This window comes from Saccopteryx bilineata, chromosome 1 (genome assembly GCF_036850765.1).
Source record: "Saccopteryx bilineata isolate mSacBil1 chromosome 1, mSacBil1_pri_phased_curated, whole genome shotgun sequence".
Taxonomy (NCBI): domain Eukaryota; kingdom Metazoa; phylum Chordata; class Mammalia; order Chiroptera; family Emballonuridae; genus Saccopteryx; species Saccopteryx bilineata.
Genome location: NC_089490.1, coordinates 215,861,103 through 215,875,225, shown reverse-complemented (window position 1 = coordinate 215,875,225; position 14,123 = coordinate 215,861,103). Strand labels below are relative to the sequence as shown.

At 39.0% G+C, this 14,123-nt stretch overlaps 1 protein-coding gene across 2 annotated transcripts in view; it reads left to right on the top strand.

The window, feature by feature from the left end:
• Positions 1-14,123, top strand: part of LYST (lysosomal trafficking regulator) — a 281,303-nt gene that overhangs the window by 227,722 nt on the left and 39,458 nt on the right. For both annotated transcript variants that reach the window (XM_066235524.1, XM_066235534.1), the window contains one exon: positions 10,729-10,827. In XM_066235524.1, the coding sequence (XP_066091621.1) occupies positions 10,729-10,827 (99 nt within the window). The remainder of the gene's footprint in view (positions 1-10,728; positions 10,828-14,123) is intronic.

Genomic DNA, 14,123 nt, shown 5'->3' with positions numbered 1-14,123 from the left:
AAGGGAGACCTGAAGATGGCAGCAGAGTAGGCAGACGCACAGACTCCCAGCTCACACCACCAAACTGGATTATAAACTAATTTATGAACAATCAGCATGAAAAACCAAATCTGGACTACAATAACAGCTCTCAAAAACCAAGGAGCAAAGAAGAAGCCACAACAAACCTGGTAGGGAGCGCCTGAATCTCCCCTGCTTATAGAAACGGGGGGGGGGGGGGGAATGAGGCTGAGAGCCCAGAAGGGATCTCACTACAAGGAAAAGAGCAGAAAATACTGCTCACAGCCACTTGCCTGGCAACCAGGGAACAAGGTGTGTTGAAAGGGCTGGCTTGTCTTCCAAAAAGAAAGGGGAGAGAGAGAGAGACAGATGGTGAGGGGCAGAGGAATGCAGGGGATGACCTGAAAAGCTGACTCATTCAGTGCTGGAGGCGGCCGTAGCTGAGGGAGGGGCTAATCCTTCCACAAAGCAATACAAAGTGCTTCCAGGTCACAGATCTCCAGACATCTCTCCAGCTCCAATCAGTGCAACAAGACACAGCTGGAAACAAGAAGTAGGGAGGAGGGGAAGTAACTCAGGTCTTCATGGAGATCTGAGATACACCTCCCCCTACTGAAGCTGAGAAAGCAACCCACCCCCAGAGAGATTAACTGGCAGAAGAGGACATCAGAGTCTCAGGTTACACCCACTACATTCCTGGATACAGTTTCAAATAAGCCCACTGCTGAGTTCAGCAAACAAGACAATCACCTGTTAAGAAAACAAACAAATCAAGACTTCAAAGTGGCCCAAATCAGAAAGTGGATTACAAATAATAGCTGATGCCAACCCAAGAAGACCTAGAAATAACACAGGTGAAAACTGGAGGCCTGACCAGGTGGTGGCACAGTGGATAGAGTGTCAGACTGGGATGGGCAAGACCCAGGTTCGAGACCCCAAGGTCACCAGCTTGAGCACGGGCTCATCTGGTTTGAGCAAAGCTCACCAGCTTGGATCCAAGGTCGCTGACTCGAGCAAGGGATTACTCAGTCTGCTGAAGGCCCACGGTCAAGGCACATATGAGAAAACAATCAATGAACAACTAAGGAGTTGCAACGAAAAACTGATGATTGATGCTTCTCATCTCTCTCTGTTTCTGTCTGTCCCTATCTATCCCTCTCTCTGACTCTGCCTCAGTAAAAAAAAAAAAAGAAAAGAAAACTGGAGGCAGACAACACCAAGCCTAGACTCAACCAGCTCTACAAACAAAACACACAAATACACAGATATAATGAGAAGACAGAGAAGTGCAATCCAAATGAAACCACAAGAGAAACATTCAGGAAATGAACTGAGTGATATGGGAATTACCAAACTTTTGGATGCGGAGTTCAAAATGATTGTAAGGATGCTTAGGGATCTTAGAACAACAAAGGATGGTCATTACGAACACCTAAAAAAAGAAATAGCAAGTATAAAAAAGGATATTGAAATATTAAAAAAGAATCAGTCAGAGATGACAAATACAATATCAGAAATGAAGACCACAATGGAAGGAATTATTAACAGGATGGATGAAGCTGAGGATCGAATCAGCGAGTTGGAGGACAACTGGAATGAAGGCATAAAAGCAGAGAAGAAAAAAGAAAAGAGACTCAAAAAGTCTGAGGAAACTCTTAGAGAGCTCTGTGACAACATAAAGAGAAATAAACATCCGCATCATAGGAGATCCTGAAGAAGAAGAGAAAGAACAAGGGATAGAGACTTTGTTCAATAATATCATAGCTGAAAACTTTTGTAAATTAATGCAGGAGAAACTCTCACAAGTTCAAGAAGCACAGAGGACTCCATTAAAAAGAAACCCCCCCCCCAAAAATAAAGAGAAACCCAAAGAAACCTACACCAAGACACATCATAATTAAAATACCAAAGCTAAGTGATAAAGAGAAAATATTAAAAGCTGCTAGAGAAAAAAAGGCTATCACCTACAAAGGAGCCCCCATAAGGATGACATCACAATTCTCAACAGAAACACTTGAGGCCAGAGGGTTGGCAAGAAATATTCAAAATAATGCAGAACAAGAGCCTACAACCACGACTACTTTATCTAGCAAGGCTATCATTTAAAATTACAGGAGAAATAAAAAGCTTCCCAGACAAAAACAAAATAAAAAAACTCAAGGAATTCATTAAAACCAAACCAATGCTGCAGGAAATGTTAAGGGGCATGGTGTAAACAGATCAAAGTGGGAAAAGAATATTGCAAAGAGGAATACAGCTTTAAAGAATAAAATGGCAATAAACAACTATATATCAATAATAACCTTAAATGTAAATGGATTAAATGATCCAATCAAAAGAATAGGGTACTGCGTGGATAAGAAAACAGAACCCGTACATATGGTATCTACAAGAGACACACCTTAAAACAAAAGATGCACATAGACTGAAGGTAAAAAGATGGAAAAAAAACATTCATGCAAATGGAAATGAAAAAAAAGCTGGGGTAGCAATACTTATATTAGAAAAATGGACTTAAAAAAAAAGAATATAATAAGAGATAAAGAAGGCCACTACATAATGATAAAGGGAGCAATCCAACAGGAAGATATAACTATTATAAATATCTACACACCTAATATAGGAGCACATAAATATATAAAGCAGACTTTGATGGATATAAAAGGCGAGATCAACAACAATACTATAATAGTAGGGGATTTTAATACCCCACTAACATCACTAGATAGATCCTCAAGAAAGAAAATTAACAAAGAAACAGCAGACTTAAAGGATACACTAGATCAACTGGATTTAATATCTTCAGAACCTTTCACCCTAAAGGAGCAGAATATACATTCTTTTCAAGTGCTCATGGTATATTCTCTAGGATAGACCACATGTTAGGGCACAAAAGTAGTCTCAACAAATTTAAGAAAATTGAAATCATATCAAGCACTTTCTCTGATCACAATGGCATGGAACTAGAAATGAACTACAACAGAAAAGCTCAAAAATTCTCAAACACATAGAAACTCAATAGCAGGTTGTTAAATAACGAATGGATTAAGAATGAGATCAAAAAAGAAACAATGCCTGACCAGGCGGTGGCGCAGTGGATAGAGCGTCAGACTGGGATGCGGAAGGACCCAGGTTCGAGACCCCGAGGTTACCAAAAGCTCATCAGCTTGGACCCAAGGTCACTGGCTCCAGCAAAGGGTTGCTCGCTCTCCTGAAGGCCCACGGTCAAGGTACATATGAGAAAGCAATCAATGAACAACTAAGGTGTCACAACGCGCAACGAAAAACTGATGATTGATGCTTCTCATCTCTCTCCTTTCCTGTCTGCCTGTCCCTGTCTATCCCTCTCTCTGACTCTCTCTCTGTCTCTGTAAAAAAATAATAATAATAAAATTTAAAAAAAATGAAAAAAAAAAGAAACAAAAAAATTCCTAGAAACAAATGGTAATAAGCATACAAAAACTCAAAATTTATGGGACACAGCGAAAGCAGTACTGAGAGGGAAGTTCATAGGACTATAGGCACACTTTAAGAAGCTAGAAAAAGCTCAAATAAACAGCTTAATCCTGCATCTAAAAGAACTAGAAAAAGAACAGCAAGTAAAGCCCAAATGTAGTAGAAGGGAGGAAATAATAAAGATCAGAGCAGAAATAAATGACATAGAGGCTAAAGAAACAATACAGAGGATCAATGAAACTAGGAGCTGGTTCTTTGAAAAGGTAAAAAAGATCGATGAACTTTTAACTAGACTCACCAAGAAAAAGAGAGAGAGGACTCAAATAAATAAAATTAGAAATGAGAATGGAGAAATAACAACTGACACAACAGAAATACAAAATATTGTATGAAGAACTGTACACCAAAAAACTAGACAATCTAGATGAAATGGACAAATTCCTTGAAACATATCATCTTTTAAATATCAATCAGGAAGAATCAGAAAACCTAAACAGACCAATTACACCAAATGAGATTGAAACAGTTATCAAAAAATTTCCAACAAAGAAAAGTCCTGTGCCAGATAGCTTCACAAGGGAATTCTACCAAATATTCAAAGAAGAACTAACTCCTATCCTTCGCAAACTATTTCAAAAAATTCAAGAGGAAGGAAGACTTCCAAGCTCCTTTAATGAGGCGAGCATAATTCTGATTCCAAAACCAGGCAAAGACAACACAAAGAAAGAAAATTATAGGCCAATATCCCTGATGAATATAGATGCTAAAATCCTCAACAAAATATTAGCAAACTGGATCCAACAATATATGGAAAAAATCATACACCATGATCAAGTGGGATTTATTCTGGGAGGCAAGGCTGGTACGATATTTGCAAATCAATCAATGTGATTCATCACATAAACAAAAGGAAGGAAAAAAAACACATGATAATTTCAATAGATACAGAAAAAGCATTTGATAAAATCCAGCACCCATTCATGATCAAAACTCTCAGCAAAGTGGGAATACAGGGAACATACCTCAACAGATAAAAGCCATCTATGACATACCCACAGCCAACATCATACTCAATGGGCAAAAATTAAAAGCATTTCCTTAAGATCAGAAACAAGACAGGGGTGCCCCCTTTCACCACTCTTATTTAACATAGTCCTGGAAATCCTAGCCACAGCAATCAGACAAGAAGAAGAAATAAAAGGCATTCAAGTTGGAAAAGAAGAAGTAAAGCTATCATTATTTGCAAATGATATGATATTATATATAGAAAACCCTAAAGTCTCAGTCAAAAAAACTACTGGACCTGATAAATGAATTCAGCAAGGTAGCAGTATATAAAATTAATGCCTCAGAAGTCAGAGGCATTTTTATACACCAACAATGAACAGTCAGAAAGAGAAATTAATGAAACAATCCCCTTCTCTATTACACCAAAAAAATAAAGTACCTAGGAGTACATTTAACCAAGGAGACTAAAGACTTGTACCCGGAAAATTATAAAACATTGATAAAAGAAATCAAGGAAGATACAAACAAGTGGAAGCATATACCGTGCTCATGATTAGGAAGAATAAACATCGTTAAAATGTCTATATTACCCAAAGCAATTTATAAATTCAATGCAATACTAATTAAAATACCAGTAACATACTTTAAAGATATAGATCACATATTCCAAAAATTTATATGGAACCAAAAGAGAACACGAATAGCCTCAGCAATCTTAAAAAAGAAGAAGAAAGGGGGAGGTATCACACTTTCTGATATCAAGCTATACTACAAGGCCATTGTACTCAAAACAACCTGGTACTGGCATAAGAACAGGCACATAGATCAATGGAGCAGAACAGAGAACCCAAAAATAAACCCACAGCTCTATGGACAACTGATATTTGACAAAGGAGGTAAGGGCATACAATGGAGTAAAGACAGCCTCTTTAATAAATGCTGTTGGGGCCCTGGCTGGTTGCTCAGTGGTAGAGCATCGGCCTGGTGTGCAGGAGTCCTGGATTCGATTCCCGGCCAGGGCACACAGGAGAGCGCCCATCTGCTTCTCCCCCCCTCCCCCCCTCCTTCCTCTCTGTCTCTCTCTTCCCCTCCCGCAGCCAAGGCTCCACTGGAGCAAGGTTGGCCCAGGCACTGAGGATGGCTCCATGGCCTCTGCCTCAGGCGTTAGAATGGCCCTGGTTGCAACAGAGCAATGCCCACGATGGGCAGAGCATCACCCCCTGGTGGGCATGCCAGGTGGACCTCAGTCGGGCGCATGCGGGAGTCTGACTGCCTCCCCGTTTCCAACTTCAGAAAAATACAAAAAAAAAAAATGGTGTTGGGAAAATTGGACAGCTACCTGCAAAAAAATGAAACTAGACCACCAACTTACACCATTCACAAAAATAAACTCAAAATGGATAAAAGACTTAAATGTAAGCCGTGAAACCATAAGCATCTTAGAAGAAAACATAGGCAGTAAGCTCTCTGACATCTCTCGCAGCAATATATTTGCTGATTTATCTCCACAGGCAAGTGAAATAAAAGACAGGATAAACAAACAAATGGGACTATATCAAACTAAAAAGCTTTTGCACAGCCAAAGACAATAAGAACAGAATAAAAAGACAAACTACACAATGGGAGAACATATTCAACAATACGTCTGATAAGGAGTTAATAACCAAAATTTATAAAGAACTTGTAAATCTCAACACCAGGAAAACAAACAATCCAATCCAAAAATAGGCAAAAGAGATGAATAGACACTTCTCCAAAGAGGACATACAGATGGCCAATAGGCATATGAAAAAATGCTCAACATCACTAATCATTAGAGAAATGCAAATTAAAACCACGATTAGATATCACTTCACACCGGTCAGAATGGCGCTCATCAACAAAACAACACAGAATAAGTGTTGGCGAGGATGTGGAGAAAAGGGAAGCTTCCTACGCTGCTGGTGGGAATGCAGACTCGTGCAGCCTCTGTGGAAAACAGCATGGTAATTCCTCAAAAAATTGAAAATTGAATTGCCTTTTGACCCAGCTATCCCACTTTTAGCATTATACCCCAAGAACACCATAGAACTATTCCAGAAGGAGAAATGCACCCCCCACGTTTATGGCAGCATTGTTCACAATAGCGAAGATCTGGAAACAGCCCAAGTGTCCATCAGAGGACGAGTGGGTTAAAAAGCTTTGGTACATATATACTATGGAATACTACTCAGCCATAAGAAATGATGACATCGGATCATTTACAATAACATGGATGGACCTTGATAACATTATACAGAGTGAAATAAGTAAATCAGAAAAAACTAAGAACTATATGAATCCATACATAGATGGGATATAAAAATGAGACTCAGAGATATGGACAAGAGTGTGATGGTAACAGGGGTAGGGGTGAGGGGTAGGGAGGGGGCGAGGAAGGAGAGGGGGGTGGGGGGAGGGGAGGGGCACAAAGTAAACCAAATAGAAGGTGACAGAAGACAGTTTGACCTAGGGTGAGGGGTATGCAGCATAATCAAATGTCAAAATAATCTGGAGATGTTTTCTCAGAACATATGTACCCTGATTTATCAATGTCACTGCATTAAAATTAATAAATATAAGATTTAAAAAAAGGACATACTAATGGAAAGGGGCAACTATTTTTATATGCTAAAGTATTTCATATCTTTCTAGAAAACCTTATTTAAGGTACAATATGGTCATATTATTTTTCAAGAAGGTGTATTTTAATAATCTTACAATTTATATGCAGTTTGTGACCAGAATTTGAAAGTTGTGTCAACTTGAGGCAGTGAATACATAATAGAATATACAGATAATGTATAGAGCTGCACACCTGAAACTGATAGAATTTTATTAGCCAATGTCACTCCAATAAATTCAATAAAAAAGAAAAAAGTTGCTTTTTTTTTTTTTTTTTATTTTAGCCATTCTGGAGTATGTGTAATGGTATGTCAATGTGATTTATATTTCCATGATGACTAATAAAATTCATTGCTTCTCAGGTCTATTTATTGGTCACTCAGTAATCTACTTTTGTGAAGCACCTAGTCAGATATTTTGCCCATTTCTCTACTGGGGTGTCTTCCTTTTCTTAGAGAGTTGGGTTGTTTTTTGTGTGTGATCTAATCACTAAAGCATGTAAATTTACACTTACCATCCTGCTTTTATTTTTTTTACTTGACCTACCTGTTCTGTGTTTATTTTTTTCTTTTCTCTAGTTTTTTTTTCTTTTTGGAATAAAAGAAAAAAAATCTTATCCTCCCTAAACAAAAAGAAAGTGTCATATCAAAGATCTTTTAAATTATACCACCACAGAATGTATCATTTCAAGTTTATTTTGCACAGCTAGGGAGTAGCAATGGATGCCAATTTAGCATAATGGTATCATCAGAGTCACTGTATTTAACTACAACCTAATGCATGTTACAAACCATATCATGCTTACCTAGTTTATCTATTAACTTCAAATTATGTACTTTAAAAATATCTTAAAATTGCATTGAGAACCTGAAAAAAAAGAAGAAGAAGAAGAGTGCAAGAGCTAGCTAGCCCTTTTTCTGCCATCTGCAAACCAGGAAGTGGGATCTCACCAGACATCAGATCAAGGTGCCTTGATTTTAAATTTCTCAGCCTCCAGAGCTGAGAATAAATTTCTGTTGTTTAAGCCACCCAGTCCTTGGTAGTCTGTTATAGCCCTCCATTATGGCCATGATGTTTTACAGCTACAATCTCAATCTGATCAGCAAGCCTATGAGGCAGGGATTATAAACACCTGTATTACAGATAATGCACCTGGGTGAGAAAGGGTTATAACTGCTCCAAGGTAACAAAGCTGAGAGTAGACCAGGGGTCGGGAAGCTTTTTGGCTGAGAGAGCCATGAACGCCACATTCTTTAAAATGTAATTCCATGAGAGCCATACAATGACCCGTGTACCTTAAGCATTATCTAATAAAAATTTGGTGTTGTCCCGGAGGACAGCTGTGATTGGCTCCAGCCACCCGCAACCATGAACATGAGCAGTAGGAAATGAATGGACTGTAATACATGAGAATGTTTTATATTTTTAACGTTATTATTTTTTTATTAGAGATTTGTCTGCGAGCCAGATGCAGCCATCAAAAGAGCCACATCTGTCTCACAGACCATAGGTTCCCAACCCCTGGAGTAGACCTAGATACAAAAAAAAAGAAGAAAAAAAAAGATGAAAGAATATTCTCGTAAGTCCTTTTAGGAAAACAGGATGGTCCAGATTCTTTTAGCAAAGTACTATGTGATCAAGTACTTTGGTAACATCACTAAGTGGATGAAAATACCAAATTTCACTTTTGTCCTTAGAAACGTTGTTTGTTCATCTTCTTGAGAAAATTCATCTGGGCTGTTATATGAAGACCAACTTCATCATCATCATCATAGATAGAGTCCTGTCTCTGTCTTCATCTTCTGATAAAGTTTATAATTGTAAAACACTCCTCTGTCAATTTTTTTTCTTTTTTCTATTATTCGTTAAAAAAAATTCTGAATTTCCAATTGTGTTCAATGAAATCTAAAAGCAGACTTCAGAAATGGTGTCTCCAGTCTCCTTTCATGCTTTCTTGAAAGATGACAACACTCTGAACAATGCAATAAGAAACCAAAAGAAGACAATTTATTTCACATATTATGCTATCCGTCTGAGACCCATCACTCTTCCATCTTCTTACTTGTTTTGTTTTAGCAAATTTAGGAATAATTCATAATTCCTAGAGTGATGAAATAGAAAATGTTGCAAGAGAAAAGAAAAAGAAATAGAAGACTATTAAAATCGTATAATATAACTTTGGTTTATAAAATATTTGAGTAGACCCATATGGTAATTGGAAGACAGAATGAGTTTTATTCTCTATACACATGTTCTCTTTGTTCATTGAAAGACCTCTAAGAAAAACAAAAATTATGAAATATCAGTCCTTACAAATAGAAGTATTCAAGAAAGAAACTCAAAAAATAAAATTGGAGCCTGACCAGGCAGTGGTGCAATCAGATTAGGATGGAAGGACCCAGGTTCAAGACCCCGAGGTCATCAGCTTGAGCGCGGGCTCATCTGGGTTGAGCAAAAGCTCACCAGCTTGGACCCGAGGTCGCTGGCTCGAGCAAGGGGTTACTCAGTCTGCTGAAGTCCCACAGTCAGGGCACATATGAGAAAGCAACCAATGAACAACTAAGGTGTCACCACGAAAAACTGATGATTGATGCTTCTCATCTCTCTCCATTCCTGTCTGTCTGTCCCTGTCTATCCTTCTCTCTGACTCTCTCTCCGTCTTTGTTAGAAATAAATAAAATAAAATTGGAGCCAAATGTGTTGATTTATGGAGAGTTAAGAAGAGCCATGCTCAAGGAAAGTCATTTTTTAAGGTAGCAGACATGTGAACACATTTACAGGTCCTAGGGAAGAAGCAAGCAGAAGGCTGTGTGAAATTCTAAGAGAGGACAAGGGTTCTAGGGGCACTGGGGCGAGATGGGCGGGGCTTCTTCACTGAATCAGGAGAGGACTCAGGATGATTTGAGGCACCAAAAAGTGAAGAGGATGCTGCCTGTGGCTGAGGACCTCCGTCTTGATGAAGTGAGGGGTTGCAGCTGTGGGAGGGGTTGCTGGGGGAGGACACGTGTGAGCAGGGCAGCTGGTGGCATGGTACTGTGGTCAGCAGGTGGCCAGAGGAAGACTTGTCACCTTGCATAGTGCCTTCATGGTTAGGACTGAGGGTTTATAATCTTGTTTTTTGTTGCTATTTATCTTTCCTTGTCCTGTTTTATAATCTTTAGAACTGTTAGAAGCAGTACCTTGTTTATATGTACCATTTCCCCACCAAAAACAACAAAGGAAATTTTAAAAATCAAGTAAATATGTGAAACACTAACATCACACACACTCAGCCTGGGATCTACAAGGTCCTGGATCATTTTGTTTAGATTCCTGAGGAACATACAGCTGTGTGTGTGTGTGTGTGTGTGTGTGTGTGTGTGTGCGCGCGCGCGCGCATAGGCAGAAAAATAGTATAAAATCATAAATGCTGCATTGCAATACATTTTAATTTGCTTTAAGGCATCTTGCTGAAAGTTACAGGCTACAATATTTTATATCTTTGCAGCATCCTAATTTTTTTCAAGTAAAATGTCTACCTCAAATTATGTGATTATATATTTTTAAAATAGTTGTCAGAAAAATAGAAGCATTTCTGATGTTTTTGAAACATAATCGTCTTTGATTTTTCCTTTCCCAAAGGTGACCAGTTGTGCTTGGGTACCTGACAGTTGCCAGCTGTTCACTGGGAGCAAGTGCGGTGTCATCACTGCCTACACTAACAGGCTGACAAGCAGCACGGTAGGTGGGGCTCATCTTGCAGGTGTGAGGTTTTAGAGTCGGTGAAGGGCAGAAAACCTTTATGAAGTATAATTCACTTTGTATAAGGTCCATTTAAAGGTTTTGTACTTTAATCTTATGTAGTTTACTCTTTTCTTCACATAAGCTCTTAAAATGTAAAAGGTCACATATCTAACTCTTCAATTTTAAGCTTATTAGGATCACAAAAGTTTTGAAAATAATTATGAAGCTGTTATTTTTTGGTGTCACAGACAGTATTTTGAGTTATGACTTGTTTGGAATTTAGGCTTTTTCACATTCTGATGCTTGCTTGCCCTGTATTCTTCATGTCGGCGGAATTCTTAGGCATATACCTCGAGAGTCCATAGCATTTGAAGCTTAAAACCCTAATGGTCAACACTGCTGTCCTCTCTGGGTAAAGTAAATGACAGTAAAATCCATGTAGCCCATCTTGATTTCTACCACTTACTGGAAGAAATTTTTTTAGCCATTCACTGAATCTCCAGATGTAAGAGTTAAATTCTAAAACAGTCTAGTGAAAAAAAACTAAATGTTTTAAGCAAGGCTTCTTTTCATTTACTGTTGTCTATTTTTTTCTTTTCTTTTTTTGTGACAGAGAGAGTCAGAGAGAGGGACAGATTAGGACAGACAGACAGGAAGGAGAGAGATAAGAAGCATCAATTCTTTGTTGCTACACTTTAGTTGTTCATTGATTGCTTTCTCATATGTGCCTTGACTAGGGGGGCTACAGCAGAGTGAGTGACCCCTTACTCAAGCCAGCAACCCCGCGATCAAGCTGGTGAGCCCACACTCAAGCCGGTGACCTGGGGGTATCAAACCTGGGTCCTCTGCATCCCAGTCTGACGCTCGGTCCACTGCATCACCACCTGGTCAAACTGTTCTTCCTTCCTCGACTCAACTGTGCTGCTGTTGAGGATTCTTGGCAAGCTTAGGGTGGTAACACAGTAATTATCTTCTGATTTAGAATTTTCTTTGTGTTCTGGTCTTCATTACAGTTTTCTCCATTACACTATTATATTTCACTAGGTGAAATCTGTATTCCTAGCATAGGGTGACACTAGGCTCCTCTTACTTTTCTGTCTAAGTCCATTCGCTTTTAAACCCTTGTTAAGGTGCTTTGCCAGGGTCCTTAGAGAATGTAACCATATATGGTGTCTGTCTCATAGCCAAAGGAACCATTAAAATGTTTTAAGCAGGAGTGATGTGATCCAGTCAGCACTGTAGGATGACCACTGTAGAGCCTGCGAGGAGAAACCTTAGAAGGGGTAAGAGAAGAGGCAAGGACACCAGTTGGAGCCACTGCAGTAACACCGGCAGGGGACAGACACACAGGTTATTGCAGGACAGAGAAAGGTATGCTCTGAGAAAGGTTCTGCACAGGTCTGAAGGGCACAGAGGAGGGACCAAGCAGGTGTTAGGGAGCCTGAGAAGTTATACTTGAGCTGGAGTTTAAAGGACAATTTTGTTAAGAGGAGAAAAAAGGAAACTTCAAAAGCAACAACACGGTAACAAAGGCATGGTGACCTGGGGTAGCAAAGACTTCTACGTGTTGTTTCCATGTGACATGCTGGGATGATGGTCAAGATGAGGCAGGACGAGTGGACTGAGGATGGTCTTTGTGCTGGGGCATCTGGGCAGGGAGGGTGGCTTTACTGTGGTATTTCCTTTCCCTCCTTTTTTTCTCCCAAAGGCCTACTCTCAGATATGTACTGCTGTCATCACTTTTCACCTTCTGAGGTCACCTTCTGCTTCCTTTCTTCTTGAACAGGTTCTGGTTGCTGCCGCCAGAGTGTGTCTGCTTGTAGGCTCAGACAACTGCACCATGCATAGACAGCAATTTAAAAGCTGGCTGCATCTTTTGTTTTTTATTTCCTTCTGTTTTCCACAACACTTTGAACAGCCTTGTTCTTAGTTTTTTACTTCCGTTTATTCTCCCTATAATTTGAAATTTTAATTGTACACTAAACAGGTTTTTTTTTAAATTAAGTTGTCAGTATAGGAGCAACTGTTGCACAGCATAGCTTTGACTACAGCAGGTCAAAGATGTCACTATAATCCTTGGAACAAGCAAGACTTATGCTTCTTTTAATTTGAAGTTACTGTAGGCTTGTGTGGTCTCATATTGCTTATCTGAAAGTCGGTTTTTCAGCTTACTTATAAGGGTTTTCTTTTTCTCCTAAGTATTAATAGTATTAGTTAATTGAGACATAAGATTAATAGTAACTATTTAAATCATGTCCAAAACTTCATCTGAGATGTGTGGTTTTACATTGTTGGACTTTACAGGACATTACTTGAGTTTTGTTAGTATGATTGTTGCTTTTTCCCAGGGACCATCTCACCATCATGGCCTCCCTAACACTGCGGGTGTGACCTGTACCTGTGAGGAGTGGGACGTGCTCGTGATCACTGGGCCCTTTCCCTGCACCGTGAATGCCAGGGCTTTCGAGTGTTTTGCTCTCATCTGTGTGGACTCCCCATGTGCTATGGAGGATAAGACCCAAATAATTGTTTGAAAATATTTTTACGGGGATCTTATGAAATACCCTCAAAGCTCATGAAGTATGTCTAACTTAGAGTGTTGTAAGTTTCTGTTGACTCTCCCAAGGCAGTCTTGTAAAAGCATTCTAGGTAGCGATGAATAAGTTGACTTGTTATAAGGAATTATTATTTGTAAGCTGTTTGCATATTAGAGAAGAATGTATTCAAAAGTGATAACTGATTCTGAGAGTTATTCTTGAGTTGTTCTTGAGTCATTTTTTAATTATATAGTGTGGCCACATCACCTTCATATAAGTGAACACCTGTGCTTCTGTTGGCTGCACTGGTGGAGAGAGAAGACACATGTGCAGTTTATCCAAGACAGCATCACATCATTCAGGAACAATTTCAAAAATGAGCCAGGGAAAAGTCCTGTTTGCCCATTGAAATTATTTCCTGACCCACCAGGGAACCATGTACTGACACTAACTCACAATCATTGTAAGGTACAAAATCCATGAAATTATCAACAACTACTATAAGGGCCTATGTTGTGTTTACCTTCTCAATATTATTCATGGTGAGGGAGTAAAAAAAATACAAACACACATGTATCTATATCCATATGTATGTGTCTATACATATATGTAAATAAATATAAAAATTTTTATTGATTTTAATTTATTGTGTTTACATAAATTCCAGTGTTGCCCCAAATGCATCCCCCTCCCATATTCCCCTCAATATCTCCTTTGCCCACTCCCCAAAGCACCTTCCCCCCTTCCCTTCAGGTT